This window comes from Centruroides sculpturatus, unplaced genomic scaffold (genome assembly GCF_000671375.1).
Source record: "Centruroides sculpturatus isolate CEXI.00-Female unplaced genomic scaffold, Cexi_2.0 scaffold53, whole genome shotgun sequence".
Classification (NCBI taxonomy): Eukaryota; Metazoa; Arthropoda; class Arachnida; order Scorpiones; family Buthidae; genus Centruroides; species Centruroides sculpturatus.
Window position 1 is genome coordinate 74,152 of NW_019384350.1, and position 20,917 is coordinate 95,068.

Genomic DNA, 20,917 nt, shown 5'->3' on the forward strand with positions numbered 1-20,917 from the left:
TAGTCCAGATTTTCAAAGCTTCACTGAACAACAGTACAAATGTTTCAGAATTTGAAATGTCAAGTGTCAATGAAACAGCTGACATTAGAAACTAAGGTGCAATGGTCATATTTACATGTGCAATGGAATGTATTACAGGTGCAATGGAATGTATTACAGGTGCAATGGAATGTATTTACATTCCATTGCACCTGATGATGATCCATGACAAGAGAGTGGTGACATCAGAAGAAGTTCTTGAAGTGGACACACCTGGCTTTGATACAGTTTTTGATCATTCTATAGCAAACTGTATACTTCTTCAGAGGGTGTCCCTCCCTCTTTGATAACTATGGCAGCATTTATCTGAATACAAAGTTCATCATAGGACCTTCTGTATAGAGAATCACACTCAACATGTTCTGCAGAGCAGGATCTATGAAAATAATTACAATAGTTCACTGACATTTGTGCATTTTTCTCAAAAACTCTTCCTTACCAGTTCTTACAGACTTTTCTTGTTGTAAGGATTCATTTCCCCAAGTATTTATGTTTCCTCCTGATACATCCTGTATATTTTTTAATATAAATCAATAAATCAACTTAAATAAACATAACATTTTATTTATAAGTAAATGACTAGTTTGTTCATGTATGCATTTGTACATTTAAGAAATTTATAAACAAAGAATAATTTGAAGTAAGAACATAAAACTGTCATGCAGTTATGTAATTTATTATATTCTCGAACCAAACAATTCATTTCTACAAATTACTAAACAATTAAATTAGAGACAAACTGTTTAAACTAAAAAAATTTAGTAAGTCAATATACAGTCTTTCAAAACGAATGCTACCATTTTAAATTATTATAATTATGTTAATTATTATCCAAGAAGTTTGCAATATAAACCCATTGATATAGTAACTATCAAAGTTTCATTTTCCATCTGCATTCATCTATTCCCTCGAGAAAGCACAGTAAATGAAAATGGCAATTCAACAGAGAAAGCATTTTGTATTCTGCAGTTTGAAAAGTCATGAACATTCCTCACCATGCAACATGAATTAATTTGTAGGAGCCATAGAATTGTGGCTAAATGTGGGAAAAGTGACATGGATATACTAAGGCAAGCATAGAAGAATTTCAGTATTTGTTGGATGTGTGCCATATGACACAAGGTACATGCATCAAGAAATTAATGGGCAAATATGAAAGTTGATCAGTTTTCCAATGTACTGTACATTACACTATTTTCAGATGATAATTAACATAATTACAATAATTTAAAATGGAATGTTCTTTTTGGAAGACACTGTATTTTGAATGTTAAAATTTATAAAACATTTTGTATCATAGAATCAAATATTTTTAACTACTTATCCATTTTTAAGCTTAATCCTTTCAAATTTTTTTGAATAAATTAAACTTTAAAATGAACAGTCCCAAAATGTTTTAAGCATTCAACAATGCATGTTTTCTTTTCTAATAAGTTTATTTGTGAAAAACTAGAAATTGTTAAATAAAAATTACTTCAAATTATTCATTATTAACTTTTAATTTTTCATTTCATGCTACTTGTGCAGCAACATTAAAAATACATAAGCATAAATAATCATCACATGTACATGTATAATTACAAGTATGGAATTTATTCTATTGTCAAGAATTTATAAAAAAAAAAAAAAAAAAATGTCTGTAATAAATATGGTGATTTGATCAAAATCACAACTGCAAGTTCATAATACAGTTCATTCTTCTCTAATTATATATTCAACAGCTTCATCTAATGCATCATGGAAGATATTGGATTGATAATAATTTTCTATTTTATATTTACTTTCGGTTTTAACAGAATTATCTATTTTTTTAGGTATATTATACACTGGCAAGTGCACTTCACCAAATAAGACATCTAAAGCATCTTCAATGGCATTTTGTAAAGGATTATTTTCTGTAATTAAATCTAATTCTACGTAATGAACAGGATATGAAAATTTTTTATTCAACTTGCTACCATTTTTTTCATCCCCAGTTATTAATTTGGAAGCATCTAATATTGCATCCTGAATTATAGATCTGGAAGAACTCTGAACTGTTTTCTTAGCTTCCGGTATTGCAGAAATGGCTCTGCTTTCTTTTTTAGGTCCTCTGATAGCTTTGACAGCATCAAATAAAGCCAACTGTAGGCGACTGGTTGGCATTTTTAGAATTTTCTCTATTTTGTCCTCTTTTTTAGGATGCAAAGTTTTTGTTTTAAATCCATATTTCTTGCAGATAAGACAAGAATAATTTTCATCCTTTATTTTGTCCAAGGGACATAATCCGAAATTTTTCTTCACATCTTCTGTAACACAATCAATTAAATTAACATTTTTAGGATTTAGTTTTGTTGAGTTTTCTTTTTTTAATAAAGCTTCACTTTTTGATTTTGTTTCTTTTTTCATTTTATTCATTAAATTACTTAATGAAAATTTCTGCTGTTCGCTTAATTGCTTTAATTCCACTATTAAAATATTTTGATCATGAACTACTTCTTGTAATCTTTTCATATTAGTTTCTATATTTCTCAGTCTAGTCTCTTGCTTAAATTCTTTATCTTTCTCTTTTAATGATTGCCTGATATATTCTGCTACTATTGTTAGAGCTGCAATTCCAAATATGATAGTTTCACCTAATAATTCGGCACCAAGTTCTATTGCCATAGATTCATTTAATTTAGGAACGTCCACCGGTTTTCCAAGATTCAAAATCCTCATTTTGACATTCACCTCCAACCAATGATATACTGTAAATATTGAAAGCATTTCACATAATTAATTATTTAAATTTTAAAATTTTCTTATTAATAAAAATAATATATTAAATGTAATAAATAATTAAATCAACATGAATATCAACAGTCTTATCATAGTCATATTTTAATTGAATATATAAAATTTTCTCAAATCTTTGTTTTAAGAAATTATCAAGTACAGTATTTCCCCTTTACAGTCAAATTCCCCTTGAACTTCCCTAATTTTAAACTGTTCTATAAAAGCCATTTGTTCAGATACATGAATTAAATGTGTTGGAAAATGTTAGTCAATACTCCAAGTTTCATGTGCATTTCAAGGTTATTGCTGCACAATGGCAATCTGGACCTCCATATACTGCACAGTATAGTTTACTGGGGGCCCCAATACTTGGTCCACTTGATCACCTGACACCATTTCTTTAAACTGTTTTCTTTGTGGACATGTCAAGGATCAAGTGTGTGCTATAAAAGTGCCAGAAATGACAATCCTGCATAGAAGTGCAGATGTCATTAACATGACTCCTAACGTGCTGACTATGTTACAATGTATGCTGCATCTTAAATGTATGTACTTGCCTCAGGAGCATATATGGAAATGTGCTGATTTAATGTAGTAACTAACTTTTTCAGATGCATTTTCTATTACCATTGTCTACAGTGCTATACTCAATTTTCTTTTCCCAAAATTAATCCACAAAACTAAGAATATTTGAAGGGAACACCCTGCATATTCTCTATTCAATAAAGACTGTAATTTTATTACATTTTTTATGTTGAATTATTCAAAGAAATAATCTTAATAGCTCAATCTAAAGTCCAAAATTTGGAGTAACAAATAAGAAAGCCAAACAATTATCCTTTTTAAATACAGAAACCAGCACTTTATAAAACTGAATCAAGTGTAGTGTGGTTTAATAAATTGAAAGTTGTATTTAAATTAAAGAAATTAAAATGTAGATTAAACAAATGTAGAAGAAAGATGAATAAAATTACAATTCTGGTTTTCATTTTATATATTCATTTATACACTAGGTGATTTTATGACCTAATTGGTTCACAAAAACAGCTGTTAAAGTGCCATCATAAATCAAAATCTAATTTCCTTTAGACCTGATGTCATATATTGAGGTTTTCTACCTGGAAATAAATTTTGAATTATATAAAACACTAAAACAATCAACAAAAAATAGGTTACTTAAATATGACATTTCATACAATTATTATTATTATAAATTAAATAAATGTAAATTTTCTATTAATCATGAAAGCAGATTTTGTAAAGTGAAGTTACAAAACAAGTGATCTATTGTATTTTTTACACTTTAATTAATGCAATTATCTCATAACAATATATCTAGCTTCTAGTTTCTAAATATGTTTTGATATTTAACTTATTCTGCTTTTACAGGAACTTATGAATGCTATCATTTTAAATTATTGCAATTATATTAATTACTATATTATTCAAGAAGTATGTAATGTATACCAATCAATAGAGTAGCTGTCCAAGTTTCATTTTCCATCTAAATTTAAATGCCTTGTTATCTACTATCTCTAGGAAGCACCATAAAATAAAATGGCAACCCACAGCATAAAAACATTTTTTCTGCAGTTCACAAAATTGAAATCACTCATCATTGTGTGACATAAGTAATCTGCAGGAGCTGTAGAGTTGCAGTGCTGTGGAAAGAGTGACAATGGCTATGCGGTAACAAGAATAGGAAGAATTTGAGTATTGGTTAGATGTGTGCCATGTGACATAAGTGCATATATTGAGAAATTGTAATGGGCAAATGTGAAAGACTCTGTATATTACAACTATAGGGAAAAAGCAGACACTTTGTATGTGTAATAAATTCAATCTTGAAATCTGATTTGATTATTGGAATAACTATAATCTTGCAACCAATAGTGATCTATGGATGGAAGTGACACTCTTTTGGTATATCAGTTTGTCTTCTTTTCACTAATTTTTGTAAAAGTAGAATAATCTTTCAGTGATTTTCATAGTTTTTCCAAACTAATTAGATTCAAAATAAGCAAAAGGAATCATTGTTATTTCTTCATTTTTCTGATAATTTAAAGATAATTTCAATTGCTACAGATATCTCACATAGCCACATGGATGCAATTCATAAATATAGATTTAATTAATTTAGTTATATTCAATGCATATACTTTGTAATTGCAATAACCATATTAAAATCTGACAAATATAAATATTCAAAAATGAAGAATTCAAACCTGCAAAGTTTTAACAAATTTTATTAATATACTAATTATTATATGAATAAAATGCCATAATGAGCTTAGGATGGGATAAAATACGCATTATACAATTATTTGTATCAATTTATTAAAGATATTTTAACTAATTTTTATTCTTTAATGTCAAAAATAAAAATATGCTTTGATGAGAAGCTGTCATTGTGTGTGTTTTCTAAATAGATCATTTAGAAACTAAATAAAGTAAATAACAGGTAATGATTAAAAAAGAAAAGAAAATCAAAACTGGAAAAATGTATAATATAAATAATAATCACATAGAAAACTTTGCTTTATTCCAGTAGTACATTACAAATGACAAATACGATAAAATGAGCATTCTAAATGGAATATATGTATAACTGGCCTGAAGCAGGGCAGTCAAGCCGTTCGAAAATGTTTGTCATTTGTAATGTACTACTGGAATAAAGCAAAGGTTATCTATGTGATTATTATTTTAACAGTTAATGACTGGCAATTAAAAAAGTAGAGATTTCATTGAAAATATTAAAGATAAAATTAAATGATTTCTTCTATAATTACAAACTACATTATACAGTGTAAGCAACTTATGTTGACTAATTTTCAATTTAGCAATACAAACCAATCAAATTAAAAATTTTTGTGTAACATGGAGTGTAATAAATTATCATCATATGAAATATGTTTTTACTTTCATTTAATTTATTCAATCTCTTAAATTATAAAGAAACTTGTTATAATTAATGATCTGAAGAAAGTTTTGATTTAAAAATAATATGTGAAATAAAAATCTATTGGAGAAACATACATAAATTCTATATATTTAGTTTGTATTTCATATTTGATTTATATTGCAAATTGATTATTTGTGGATTTAATTCTTCAAAAAAAGGATATAATAAGCTCAGCTAAGATTTTTATTGCAGTAAATTACGGATGCATGTGTTGATTTGAGGTCAAAGTAGCCAATTATTTTTATTTAGTTTCATTTCAACAACATTTCTAAGTGCTGCACCACACAAAGAATATCTAAAATCTGACTAATACTGTTAACATCTTAAATTTATGTGGTAACTGTTTAAATATGGAAGTATATTTATTAATGAGATATTTAATGTATATTGTTTTCTAAAAAAAATGATATTTCAAAACACATCCTCTTCCTGGCACAGAACTGTTTGATTGTATATTATATAGAATTTAAAGTTGTGTTTTATATAGAATACTAATTCATGTGTTTTGATGGTCACTGTTTATCAATTATTTATATTATAAGCTACATTTAATAGAAAGGTATTACATTTCATTTTATCAATAAAATATTGTGCATACTTCACTCTAAAGCCTTAAATTATTTTCCAGTAATAGTTAATTTGAAACAGTTTTTCTAACATTTTTGATTCAATTGGAGATCATCTTCAGGTCTTGATTCTATCTATATTCATTCATATATAGAATGAATATAGAATATAGAAATATCCCAAAATTCCAAAAGTTTTGTTCTTCCTCTAATTATATTTAATCTGAAGCAAGAACTAAGTTTTTATTTTGGGCATCTGGAAAATTTATAAGCTTACAATGTTCATTTTTGTTTTAAGAATTTATAACTCCTAATGATAAACCAATAAGGCTTGCAAATACGAAAGTTTTGTACGTTTTTAAGCATAACAACATATTTACTTCATTGAATGTTCCTTATTTATGAACTCAAAGTTATTGAGATTTTTCTATTTTGTCTTTGTTTTTATATTTCTATAGATTGAACAATTTTGTATAAATTATGATTCATTGTTTAAGATTGTGGTGTTTCAAAAATATGGAGGAAGACTTCAAGGGTAATTTTTCATGTATAGAGAAAAAAAATAAGTTATAACAACATAGGACCAGAAATGCCTTTTTTCAGTTAATTAATAAAATACTCTCTCTGTATTATCTCAGATGAAATGTTCAAAATGGCCATTTCCTGTTTGAATATAGGCGTCAGCTTTTAGTCTCATTGCACCCTAAGCACACTCTTGGCATAACATCTATTATCTGACTAGCAGCATAATTTGCTCATAAAGGAGCGTTTTGGCATCATCTGCAGTCAAATACATCAAAAAATTAATGCCCCAACAAAATGAAGTAGCTTTAAATGCACTTTAACGTCATTCAATCTAGACATAGGCACACATTTTACCATGTATATTTACAAGAGACTTGGATTTTATTGCAGCAATGAATACATTGAGTACATTAAGATTTTACCAGATAGCCTTTTAACTCTGAAACAAAGCATTTCAGGACTCATGCTAAAATAAGTTATTTTTCTGCACTATATACAAGGAATCCATTCCTGAAGTTTTGCCCCATATTTTTAAAACACCATGTGTGAGGATCATCCAGAAAGCACAGAAAGTAATAATACTGTTTGCTCATAAATGGTGTTGAGAGCAACAGATGTAAGCAGGCAAAGTTAACTATCCTCAGTCACATATGTTTTGCTCAAAGTAACTTACCTGTTGATTGAGTGCATTGTACAGTTGTTGATTTGTTAAAATGGCAGCAAAAATTAACAAAATAGCATACGAAGTGAACATTGTTATTCGGATTCTGAATGTTGAAAACATTCATCCGTCATCACATTATAGCAGTGTATGATTACATGATGGGATGCACAGAGCCATTCAAAACAAGTGGAATGGCATTGTAAGGAGTCAAAGCCTGATCATTATTTTATGTTTTCAGCATTACGTTTAGTTATTACTATTTTCTTTTTGGGAACGTTTTATGTTTAAGGACAAACTCCCAAAAACCCCAAAATAAACTAAATTCAAAATTAAAAATGAGCATTCACTTGCATATGTGATTGACCCCGTAACACTCAGAAATATTTAAGTAGGATAGTGTGGCATTACATTTTGTAAGCCAGATAAAAGACGACATACCTGTTCAATGGAGAGAGGTAGCTCTTAAAAGTACACTTGAGATTACAAGTGTCAAAGGCAATCTACTTTTGGACCAAATTGTCTAGCATTATATGGTGAAGGTTAAGTGCTTAATTCATAAGAGGTCTATTCTGTTTTTGAATTTAGTCAATACAGGTGGAGATTAAATTAGTTTATGTCCTGAGTTGGATAAAAGAATTTTTTTATAATTCTGTTTTTTCTTTCTTGTACATAATTGATTTATTGTTTTAAATATTTGAAATAATATTTCATTACTACTAACTTCTTGTTCATACTTGTTGTTTTATAGATTATACTTCAACTTAATAAATATTATCTTGGATCTTTTTGCTTACCTATGCATTGTATTTGTTCTTTTTTTCTGTTAAGTCATGAAAAATAAACCCACTGTGACCCAAGTCCAGGCCTAATTTTGTTTAACACTGCTATTTTTTTGGACTTAGTTTTGATTGCACAGTACATTACAGTATTTTATAGTAATGCACATCCTCACACAGCTCAACAGACCATGCACCTGCTTCAACAATTCAAATGGGACGTTCTGCACCATCCCACCCCAATCTGAACTTGGTTCCCGGTCATTCATCATTCGTTTGGGAAATTAAATGAGTTTCTGGGATGGAAGGCAACGGTGAAGTACCAGTGCCGACAAGTCGAAAGACGAAGTCAAGCAGTGGTTAAAGTGGTGCTACGACGACGGCATTCAAGAACCGGTCACACAATACGACAAGCACTTAAACAACAGCAGCGATTATGCTGGAAAATGGCTAATATGTAAAATGGCAAATAAAAAATCTGAATAAGTACATTTGTTTTGTAATTATGTGCAAATTGATATTCCTACTTTTTGAATCACCCTTGTATTTAGCATATATATAGGGAGAATAGCTGGCATCTTTAATAATTTATTAAATATCAAAATCAGAAAATTTCTTCTGATACAGTTTTGGCTATTGAAAAAGCATGTATTAATTCTTGAGAAAATTAAAATGCATTTAGTTAATCCATTTCATTCTCACTTCAAATATATACTTACATTGTGCAGGAGGCATACAAATATAAGTTCTAAAGAAAAGACTCGACTTAGCTTTATTTTTTATTCTATTAGAAAGTGGTTTACTGATCTGACGTATAGCAAGAGTCGCTAATTTCGCGATTGGAAATGCACCGGCAACCATATTCTATCCAGAAATATAAACAAACCACTCGTAAAATTAAATCTTCATTTTATGCCAAATTACGTCTTTTCTTTCTACCGATGATAAAGTCTTATTATATAAACGAATTATTAAACTATTTTAATATTATAATAATAATTTTAATAAAAATTTTATCATAAATTACTATTTTCTAGTTAAAATAAATTTTATATTGTAAATTAAATAATTTTGTAAATATTTAAGTGCTTTAATTTGGCTATTTTTCGGTTACTTGTATTTTGGAATTTGTTAATTTTAACGTTACGCACCGCGTGGTTCTGTTACTGTTATACACGTGTGTGTGTGTATGGTTTAGAACTTCGAGATGGTTAAAATTGAAAATATTTATACGAGTTGTAGTTGTAATCCTGCTCCTCATTGCTTAGATTGGGGTGACGATGATCTGATCATATTTGGTACGTGCAACGCCATTTCTTTGTATGATAAGGTATGTGAAAGAGTGATTTGCACATTAAATGAACATTCTAAGCCTGTTACTAGCGTGCGATGGATCAGATGTGGTACGTCGGGTTCAGAACCGAAAGAATTTTTGTCGTCTTCTGTTGATAGGAAAGTTTTAGTGTGGAGAAAGTCAGTTGATAAATTCGAAGTCATTCACGCACTTACAGGACATCAAAACACAGTTACCGTTGCCGATGCTGTTTATTGGAGTGATACAAATAATACTAGACGACTGACAATTGCATCTGCTTCTAGTGATTCAACTGTGAAAATATGGTGTGGAAATGAGAATGTTACCATCAATCAGACTATTGAAATCAAACATGGTTTTGCTTTAGATGTTAGATTCTGTCTTCTTAATGAAGTGCCCATTTTGGCAATTGGTGGTAATGATACAGTTGTACATCTTTATCTTCAAAATGCAACTGGTATGTATAGTAATATATTATCACTCAAAGGACATGAAGACTGGATTCGAGGGTTGGATTTTCTGACTACAGAAAATGGCGATGCTTTGTTAGCTTCTTGTTCACAAGATTGTTTTATTAGAATATGGAAAATTACTCCAGTGAATACTTGTAAAGAAACTGATGACAATTTATTAAAACTTAAAGAAAATACTTTTATTTTGGATTGGAATGGAAAAAAATTAAGATATAATGTTAATTTAGAATCTGTTTCAGCTGGTCATGAAGATTGGATATATAGCATACATTGGCTACCATCAAAAACAATTTCTGATGCTAAATTACTATCAGCATCTATGGATAAAACTATGATTCTTTGGGAATTTGATGAAATATCTGGAATTTGGCTTGAAAAAATTAGAGTTGGAGAAGTGGGTGGAAATACTCTTGGTTTCTATGGTGGAGTGTTCTCACCCAATGGCTTATCAATTTTAGCTCAAGGTTATCAAGGTGCTTTACATTTATGGAGTTTTCATAAAGAATCTGGAGTATGGAAACCTGGTTTTACTATTTCTGGTCATTTCAAGGAAGTTGTAGATATATCATGGGATCCAAAAGGTGACTATCTTCTTAGTTGTAGTGCTGACCAAACAACAAGACTTCACGCACCACAAGAATCTTCTGAAAAGGGAATTTGGTGTGAAATAAGTCGTCCACAAATTCATGGTTATGATATAAACTGTCTAACGGTTATAAATAGAACTTTATTTGTATCAGGTGCAGATGAAAAGGTAATTAGAGTATTTCAAGCTCCAAAAAACTTTGTTAAGAATATAAAAGAAATATGCCAAATAGATATTTCTTTAGATTTAATTTCTGAATATGCTGAAGGTGCTAGTGTTCCACCTCTAGGTCTCTCTAATAAAGCTGTTTTTGAATCAGATTTAATAAATGATGTTAAATCTGAAAGTAAACATCCAAAAGATCGATATCCTGATCACTATTACACGTCAATTACAATGCAACAACCACCATCAGAAGATATACTTTTACAGAACACACTTTGGCCAGAAATACAAAAATTATATGGTCATGGATATGAAATACATACTGTTGCTTGCAATCGTGCAGGCACAATTATAGCTTCTGCAAGTAAAGCAAATAAAGCAGATCATGCAAAAATTATTCTTTGGGATGTGAAAACATGGAAACAGATCACTTCTTTGCATTCTCATAATTTAACTGTGACACAAATTGCATTTTCTCCAGATGATAATTACATTCTTTCTGTATCTAGAGATCGTAGTTGGACTTTGTTTAAGAAAATTTCTAACCAGAATATGTATGAGAGAGTTGCTTATACAAATAAGATAACTGGAATACATACTCGTATTATTTGGGCTTGTTCTTGGTCCCATGATGGTAAATATTTTGTCACAGCTTCCAGAGATAAATCCATAGTAATTTGGGAATATGATGAAAATATAAATGAAGTCACTGTCACTGGTAAATGGCAACCATGTTCTATTCCATTTAAAGCAGATGATTCTGTTACTGCAATTGATTTTGCCCCATTTGTCACACCATCTAAAGCCTATCTTATTGCAATAGGTCTTGAAAAGGGTGAAATATTACTGTATTTTTGGAAAAAATCAACAAAGGAGTTAAGTGATTGGCATTTATGTGCAAAATTAGATTGTGATATTGCTCATCATAAAACTGTCAGCAAATTAAAATTTTCTCCAAAATTAGAATCTGAAAATACTTTTAAACTTGCAAGTTGTAGTCATGATCATTCTGTCAAAATTTTTAATATAATTTTAAAATCAAATCAATTTTAAATATGAATGTAGCTATATCTATTGTATTTAATTGAATATATTTTAAAATTAAAATATTTAAATTTTTGTCAGATTCATTAAATTTAAGTTTAAATTTCAAAATAATGTTATATATAGGAAAGTCAAAAAGTCTGTTCTTTAATTTTTGTTTTGCATATCTGATTGGATGCATTGTATTTCTTAAATGTTTACATTATCAAATGAAGTTCTAAGTTTCATTATGATGTTTCACCAGTAACGCTGAATCCGTTGAATGTTTGGTACCGGGAAATTCTGATTCTCATACAGTCTTGATTTGATACCATTTTTACCTGTTCCCTAGAGAAACACCTTTGATGCTTATGCTTCTAGTCTGAAGACATTCAAGAAGTCAAACATTAGCCATCTGCATAACTTATCTTTCTATCAAGATGGAGTTAAATTAACTTATGATTCAAGTAACTCCTTGATCTATCATAACTATCTCAAATGAAAAGGTGACTATTAAAAAGCAGAATGAATATTTACCTATCTACTGGTATTGTGTTTAAACACTGTAAACTGTTTACATTCAAAATAAAGAACTTTTTGACTTTTCTATGTATATTAATTAATATTAGTGATGGGACAATACCTAAATTTCTCCCGATTCCAATTCTTTTGAATACTTTCTAAAATTTATTTTAGTTTAGAAAAATTAACAATGTGCATTGTAAGCACGGTACATTAATTAATAAACATCATGCTTAAGAATGGAAAACAATTGGAAAATCCAGAATCAATCTTTTGAAAGAACCATGAAAATTCTCTATGGATATGTGTATATGTGCTTTTATTGTATACTACAAAATAAATTTGTAATCTTATTTCAGATAAAGTTAATATTGCAACATTATCCCTGAAGAAACAGCTAATTCCTTTTATGCAAGAACTATCCCATCATGTCATGTAGGGTCCCATGATTCTAAGGATCCCACTATTACTAATGCAGTCTATAAATATGTATATTGTATCAATAAATACATATTTAATTATATTATTATTATTTACTTAAAGTATTGCTTTGCAATGTGACTATAGCTATAACATACTGTTATAAAAATATTTCAAATCAACAATTTTTTTAACATGGTGATTATAAAAGCTTTCATATTCCTCATGGGTTCAATCAGGCCCATAATGTGGCAACCAGATGAGAAATGGGATCCAAGTCAACTCTTACATTAAAATTTCTTAGCCATTCTAGGTGTCCAGTCTCAAGTTGTAAAAACACAAATGTGTTGGATTGTCATGTGATACCAACTCATTCAGAGAATGTCTGATTGAATGGGTTGTTACCACATGACCAGGGCCAGATTAACCCACTTTGGGGCCCTAGACATTTTAATCTTACCGGGCCCCTCCCTTTCCCACAAGAAGAAACATAAGAACACATTTTCTTTAGATTTTAGAATTCACAATAACCATATAAAAAGCAAAATAATTTTGTTTATTTGTGTATTATATACAGTTGTCCAACAGAAAAGTAAACTATTTTATTTACAAATCTTTTCAAAATAGACAGTTTGACCAGGCCCTAGACATTTGTCTATGTGATGATCCGGCCCTGCACATGACTCTCTCAATATGTTTGTGTTGCTACTCATAACTTGAGACTAAGCACTCCAGATTCAAATTCAGATCTTCAGAATAATAACAGATTTATTTTTACAGACTCATCCATCCAGTCATTCAAAATACTTTCTTAATCTCAACATTTGAATGCATTGCATTTAATTTATTGAAAATCTGTACATTTTTTAAATAAGAAGACTAATATACTGTTTTATGTTTACAATTTTAGCACACTACTACATTTTGAAGTCAAAATCATGTATATATTTTTAAAAATCATGCATGGAATATTAATTTAATAAAATGATGATCAAACTTGAGTTACTGATTATGAAAACCACCAGTTTTAAATGAATTCTGGAGCCATTATTTATGTACTAGAAATTAAATTCTAGACAAACATATTGCTATGCAACAATTAGGTTTGTTTTCATAAATTGTCTGTAGGATTTTATTAACTACACGATTATTAAAAATCTGCATTCCTTTTCACTGATTCATGTGTAAAAACAATTTCTTTCCTAATTAAAAATAGACAATGAACAGCAACAGATAGAATACGTGCAAATTAAATTCAAACTGAAAAATGAAAGTAATATTGATATATAAATGTTATTTTAAAATATAATGTAAACAAGAATACTATATTCATTCCAACTGATTTGTACAAAATATGTTTCAGTTGAATAAAATTTTATAGTAGTTAATTAAAAACACTCTTCTACTCAAAATTCTACTTTGCTTTATAAAAAATATTTAATAATATAAATTTATTTCATAAGTATTTCCTTTCTATGAGTGCCAGGAGGGCTCACCCTGTTGAAAATGACCACCGCCAATTGTAATACAGGATTCTATTCTCCGCCACATTGGCGCGTGTCCAATTATTTCACAAGATGTGACACTACGATTCTGTAATTCGTCAACATTTTCGATAGGGCCATAGATTAAACATTTTGTTTTGATCATATTTTCATATAAACTCTTCTGGTTGAAAATATTCGAAGAATTAGCTCCTGAAATTTCATACATATACTGTACTGTATTTGGAACATACAATATATAAATATATTGTAAGATAAACTTCCCGTCAAAAGGTCTTTAGAAAAATGCTGTATTAATTTTTTATCGTAAAATTTATGATAAAAATGTTTACTTTCAGCAACAGTAAAGTGTAAAGTTTCTATGCAGGGCCTCAGAAAGATGAGATGGCATGCCAGTCAAACTGAATTTTCAATCACTTTCATACTAGATTGTTTTTTTATTTTCAAAAAGTGCACTTGTAAATTTTCTTAGTTACTGTTCTGCGCCAACTTGCCATCTTGTGTCTTTTCCATCTAGGTCTGTTTTTATGAGATCACGTAATTTGAAGTGTGCCATGCCATAATGTTGTTAATGCCAAAAAACAAACATTTCAGGGGAGATAAAAACAATTTCACTAGTGAATAAATTCATATAAATTTTACAATAAAATGGTAAAAAACTCACAGGGTTACAAATTCTCTGGAATATCAAAATGATGTAAATATAAGCTGTAATGGCATTGCACGCTTCATTTATAAGATTATGCTGTTTTGTGAGAATGACGAATTTCTATAATTAGTTTAAATTTCGAATTTTAAAAATCAATATCAATTGAAAAACTTAATGCAATTAAAATTAATTTTAAGATTTGATGATATTTGTTGACACTAACGTAGAAACAAATTATGAGTAACGGAACACGTCTTTATTTGTTATCAATTACGAACTTGCTTAATGTTGTAGGATAATATAGAGTGCCTGTATGTCTTCATACCTGATTCTATCTAGACCGAATGGCCGAATGGCTAAGCTGTCATCCTACCGCTCTGGGAGAACCGGGAACGAATCTGGTCGGGCCGAAAATCCCCAGCAATTTACCGTCGGACAATGGCACGAAACGTGATAAAATTTAAAAAAAAATAATTTTGTCTTAGCGTTTCTTTTAAATGTAAAGTTATATCTAAAAACATTCTTCAGCATTTTTTTTTGGAAAAAAAAAAGCCTTTCAAATAGGTGTATCTGCGGTTTCGCACGTCCGAATATGTAGATTCTGAGCTCGTAACTCTGTCGGCTTGAAGTCGTGATCTTTTTTGTGTGTGTTTCTATAAGCGTTTTAGAAAAGAGTTATAATGAATATAACATCTCCAGGTATGTTTTTTAATGAATCGTATTTCAGATATTTTCTGAAATAATAATTCAATAGCAGAAGCTATAGGTTTAAAGTTAAAACACTTAAATCTATAATCACTTAAATAGTTTCAGATTTAATTGTTTGAATCCTTTCAACCCTGTTTTATAAATCGTACTTTTGCTCATATAATATATCGAATTTAATCAATGTAAAACAAATTATCGCTCTTTCATTTTCTGGATTTTCTCAAGATAAGAAAGTCCAGATTAAAGTCGTTGGATTTAGCCTTTTTCGTATTCTTTTGTAGTACAACTCTTATTTTCATTCGATTTGTTTCAGTAAATCTTCCCCATAGAGCAGAGTTAAGAGAACTTTTTCAAGCTCATTGAGGGTTTGGCCAGATCCATTATGGGGACGGCTGGACGGGGGCCCGACATATCTGAGACTGACCATCCTGAGACCATCATCTTCCGGATTCGATCTGTGGTATCCAGAGCAGTAGACTGGTACTTTGACTGCTATGCACAATATTTATGTGCAGGAAAAAAATTTGGAGATTTTATTTAAAAATAACATTATAAATAAATAAATAAGAATAACCGTGTTTTTTGAACTTGACGGAGATTATTGGCTATAATTTGAATTTTAAACCTTTAAATTGGCGTTGATGATTGGTTATAATTTGAATTTTAAATAATAATTTGACGAAGATGATTGGCTATAATTTGAATGATAAGTTATAAACTAGAGAAGATGATTGATTATAATTTGAGTTATTAAATAATAAAACGATGACGATGATTGGTTATAATTTAAATTTTGAATATTGTAATTTGAATTTGAATAAGTTGATTGGTTATAATTTAGTAATTAAAATTCGAATTTGGACGTGATTGGATTAATTACAGTTAATTAAATTAAGCTTAAAATTTGTTATTATTTAGTCTAAATTTTATTGTTTTTGAATATATTGCATTTTAATATTTATTTTTAAATTCTCCTCAATAATTATAGTTTTCTGTTTTAACTTTCATGTATACAACCTCATTTTGAACTTAAAATAGAATATTTTTGAAATATAATAAAATTAATTTTAAAAAGTTAAAAAAGGTATACTTTTGAAAATTTAATTTTGGAAACTTGTATAACTTCTTCAAGAACAAGTTCCATCAAAAAAAAAAAAAAAAATACAACTTATAACAATAGCACCAGATGGCAGTAAGAAATTTATAACATTTTTTTTTAAAGCAATCAATTATAAAATATATTTATTTATTAAATTAAAATTTAAAAAAAATTATAATACAATTAACATAAGTTACGAATCTAATATTTTATTTTATGAAAAATAAATATTTCATTAAATTTATTAATAATAATTTACTTTAAATAACGATAACAGATGGCGCTTCACTAAATGTTCGTTAAATTTACATTTGATTATCAAATATTTAATACCAACAAAATAAATAATTGTCTAATTCGATTAAATATTTATCTAATAAATATAGAGCATAAACTGATGAAAAAATTTATTTAAAAAATGAGAGATAAGGAAGAAAATGCAAAGAAATCGTCAATAAAATTAACAAAGAATTATATTTTATTCTCTTATAATTAAAAATACAGTAGATATAAATATTTCCATACACCATAGCACTTCATATGTTTTACATAAAACAGTGTTTCGATTATGTTATATCTTTGTTAGTATCTGTTTCTATATTCCACATAAAACCCCATTTTATTTTTTTCAATAACTCTAAAAAAAAATTAATATACATAAATGTGAGGATTTGACCACCATACAAATGGGTTTACAAAATGAAATTCGGGTTTTTTCTTTGCTTTGCAATTATCTATTGGTTGATATGATTCTTTAATATCTGGATAATTAATAGGACTGACCTGTAATAATAAACATATTTTCATCTAGTTATATATGTATAAATGTATTGTATTCTTTCCATATTTACCTGAAAAAATTGCCCCTTTTCAAGAGCACAAATTCCAATATGATCGCCATATCTCGTTGCGGATTGTACAGCATCTATCTGATTCTCCTTCCATAAATATGTTGATAAATATTCAATAGTCGATTCGTTTTTACCCGTTGTAGGAGAAATCAGCCATTCACCAGTCCTATATGAATAAAATTTAATTAAAAATCATCAAATATAAATTTTATGTTAATATAAAACTGACGAAAATGATACAAATATTAACCAATTAGAATTTAAAAATAATAAATAAATAAATAAATAAAATGTTTTAACCGATAAGAATATTTAATTTTTAAATACAAATTACAATTTATCTACGTGTAAACATTTGAAATTTTAATTATTTAGTAATTGGAGCGTTTAAATTTAAAATTATAACGAAGACCAATCAGAGTCGCTTAAATTTAAATTTAAATTTCACGATAGCCAATCAACGAATGCTAAACTTACGGGGCTACAATAGAAACTCCCGCTAAGCCAAGTGCGAGATTGCAACTAGGTCCAGATAAACTAGCAGCAACAGCAATTCGTGGATAATATAATATAAATGCTAAACACATTTCTTGCTGCGTTCCTAAACCACCCTAAAAATAAAACAAGCCATTTATTTTATTTTGTTATTATTATTATTATTATTACCTTTTTTTTTATTATCCGAAAGAAAGAAATAAACACAACATACCAAAGTGTTAGAAACTCGATCTGTAGAGTCGTAAACACATTCCACCGTTAAATGATCAGACTAATAATTACAATAATAAAAAAAATTTAACTATCAAGATTTTTTAAAAAAAAATTGACTAAAAAGCTAGAAAATTTTTCTTACTGGTAGAATTTTGACCTCTTTGGATAGGACGGTCCCATCCTGTTTATAAAAATACAAGGCAAATGATTGAGTTATATTAATGACTTCTTAAGTTTAATAACCAAAAAAAGGATTTAGCCAACCTGATAATTAAAATCGTAATACTTGTCTTCAGCTATGGGCTTTAATTCTTTTCCATTCCGAAAATGCCGCAGAGTTAAATGTGTTCCTGTAATTATTTAAAAGATGTGTTAATGTGATTAATCTAAGATTAATAGGCCATCGACATGATTTATTATTCACCTAATAAATGTGAATGAAGAAAAACCGATAATACATAAATTCCTTCAGGTGGAATACTCTGAAAATAAAGACAATCAGAAAATTTTTCAATATTTTCATGTGGTACTTAAAATTCTTAACATTAGAAATGCTTAGATTTGTTTTTTAATCGAAAAGATTAAGTATAAAACTAAGAAAGATTTTATTGAATGAAGCCACTTACAGAACCATAACATTTTGGATCTCCATGACCAGCAACAATAAATTTCTTCTGCTTTGGAGGGATTAAAACACATGGATACCAAATGGAACCAACCGATAGTATTCCAGCATCGTAAGTTCGTAATTTGGGTGTGTAATACAATCTTAGTCCCGAACTATCGACAATACCTTAAGAAAATGAAATTTTATTGGTAATCAGTTGAAAAATAGTTTAATTTTGATTTATTATCAAGCTATTTAATCCATAGAAAATATGATTTCATCAGTATACCACATCTATAAAAGACTTTTTCCGACAAGATAGAACATTACAACAATTTTGTTTACGTGGTTTATAGACGGTAATGATTTCGAAATATCAAATCTGATAGAAAAAAACAAATAACACTAAAACAGTGTTATTTGTTTTTTAGTTTTTAGTTTGATATTTAATCGGCGCTTTATACAGTTCAATGGGCAAACAGGGCAATTGTCTGGAGTCCCCAACAATAGGGAGCCTCCAATCAGTGTTTTGTAAGAAAATATCTTTCCCCAAAAAAATCCACTGAAGAAAAATGTCAACATTATACAGTGCACGGAGCTCGCTAATCCAAATTTTGCCTGGTCCCACGAAGCTATAACGTGCCACTGAGTTCAAGTTATTCAGACAATGACTTAAACATATGCTTACCTTTCGTAAGGCTCGGATTGTCGTAATGTATCTCGAGAACATAATACGAATTTCCATATAACGGAACTCCAACATGATCTGGGTAGAGGTTTCCCTAATAAATATAAAGTTTATTTTACATTACGAAAAAAAGAATCAGTTGAGTTAAATGATTTACCTCTCCCCCTACACCCCACGCAGAAACGATTATATTACAGTTTTGGAATTGTCTAATCCAAGAATTTTCATAACAAGGATAATATTGATTCAATAGATTGTCCATTTCGCTTTCAATAACAACTGTACAAAGATTAAGGACCAGATGGTGGACGTAAGGTTCGTTACCAGGTTGAATTATCGGTTGTGACTGCAAAAGAATCAACTTAAATATTTGTATATCTATTGGAAAACATTTTTATTAAACTACTACTCACTCTTATAATATGGTGCTTCGTATCTAACGGAGGTACTTTATGAATCGAACAGAAATACATAGTATCAACATCCCCAGGGATAGTTGCCTGCATATAACGATTAAATCTGTACGAGTTTTTTCGATTTTTATGATGCAATTAATTTAATAAAAAAATCTTACGTTCGGAGTTAATACATCCCAAGAAAGAACATCATCCGTAAGCTTTATATCATCACTCTGCTGAGGTTTTAATAGTAAAACACTTTTAGTTCCGCGATTTCTGCTACCGTGATACATTATTTCATCAACGGAATCGGGATCTTGTTCGTGAAAAGCATAGATGATTCGTGCTGTTTGCTCCTATTTAAAAACGGCGCGATGAAAATTATAGTAATAAAAACTTTAATTAAGAAGAGAAATTTTTACCGGGATGGGTAGATCTTTATCGTCGCAGGTATCCAATTTTCTTTGAAAACGTAACATAGTATGAGTACCATTCTCATAAAAACGTAATAGATTCCAATCTTGTTTTTTGTCAATGATGGGTTTCGTGTTACCAATGGCGTGATAGTCCTACAGAAACGAATTATTACGAATAATAATAACACCTTGAGTAGTCATTTACATGAAAAAAAAAAACGATGAGAAAAATTTTCTTTTATGCTTTATTGAGACTTAAATATTGAGTATTTATAATTATAGTTAAGCCAGTGACAGGAAAAGCAAGACAAAGAAAATCTAACCGGTTCTATTCTTTTTTCTTAAAGGAAACATTTTAGAATTGCGTGCATTCATGTTTTATTTATTAACTATTCAGTTTTATTAGTGTTATGAATAATTAACGTAATAATAGACATATATATATATATATATATATATTTTAATGAACCATCGTCGTCCCCGTACGCTGCC

The 20,917-nt window shown here is 29.0% G+C and overlaps 3 protein-coding genes and 1 long non-coding RNA gene across 5 annotated transcripts in view; 1 reads left to right on the forward strand and 3 right to left on the reverse strand.

The window, feature by feature from the left end:
- Positions 1 to 509: 509 nt before the first annotated feature.
- Positions 510 to 9,223, reverse strand: LOC111637455. 2 transcript variants are annotated; one of them, XM_023382948.1, is made up of 2 exons: positions 9,009 to 9,223; positions 510 to 2,768 (listed from the first exon to the last, which is right to left on the reverse strand). In XM_023382948.1, exons 1-2 carry the CDS (start codon positions 9,148 to 9,150, stop codon positions 1,732 to 1,734), a joined length of 1,179 nt encoding a protein of 392 aa, XP_023238716.1. In that variant the 5' UTR covers positions 9,151 to 9,223; the 3' UTR covers positions 510 to 1,731. The 2 variants fall into 2 exon arrangements, with proteins under 2 accessions (XP_023238716.1, XP_023238723.1); XM_023382955.1 differs by lacking the exon at positions 9,009 to 9,223 and adding an exon at positions 3,771 to 4,009.
- Positions 9,224 to 9,427: 204 nt separating this feature from the next.
- On the forward strand, positions 9,428 to 11,921 carry LOC111637471 (elongator complex protein 2-like). The gene has a single exon (XM_023382968.1). It carries the CDS (start codon positions 9,497 to 9,499, stop codon positions 11,879 to 11,881), a length of 2,385 nt encoding a protein of 794 aa, XP_023238736.1. The 5' UTR covers positions 9,428 to 9,496; the 3' UTR covers positions 11,882 to 11,921.
- A 5,357-nt stretch (positions 11,922 to 17,278) lies between these two features.
- Positions 17,279 to 17,883, reverse strand: LOC111637344. Its single transcript, XR_002758674.1, has 3 exons — positions 17,856 to 17,883; positions 17,606 to 17,771; positions 17,279 to 17,537 (listed from the first exon to the last, which is right to left on the reverse strand). It is a non-coding gene; the product is annotated as an uncharacterized LOC111637344 (long non-coding RNA).
- Positions 17,884 to 18,078: 195 nt separating this feature from the next.
- LOC111637359 (DBH-like monooxygenase protein 1) overlaps positions 18,079 to 20,917 on the reverse strand; it is a 25,683-nt gene continuing 22,844 nt past the window's right edge. Inside the window, exons 2-12 of the mRNA XM_023382835.1 lie at positions 20,432 to 20,578; positions 20,186 to 20,365; positions 20,025 to 20,111; positions 19,769 to 19,957; positions 19,612 to 19,705; positions 18,943 to 19,109; positions 18,741 to 18,798; positions 18,581 to 18,666; positions 18,459 to 18,497; positions 18,315 to 18,374; positions 18,079 to 18,216 (exon numbers count right to left, since the gene is read on the reverse strand). Of these exons, the coding sequence (XP_023238603.1) occupies positions 18,079 to 18,216; positions 18,315 to 18,374; positions 18,459 to 18,497; positions 18,581 to 18,666; positions 18,741 to 18,798; positions 18,943 to 19,109; positions 19,612 to 19,705; positions 19,769 to 19,957; positions 20,025 to 20,111; positions 20,186 to 20,365; positions 20,432 to 20,578 (1,245 nt within the window). The remainder of the gene's footprint in view (positions 18,217 to 18,314; positions 18,375 to 18,458; positions 18,498 to 18,580; positions 18,667 to 18,740; positions 18,799 to 18,942; positions 19,110 to 19,611; positions 19,706 to 19,768; positions 19,958 to 20,024; positions 20,112 to 20,185; positions 20,366 to 20,431; positions 20,579 to 20,917) is intronic.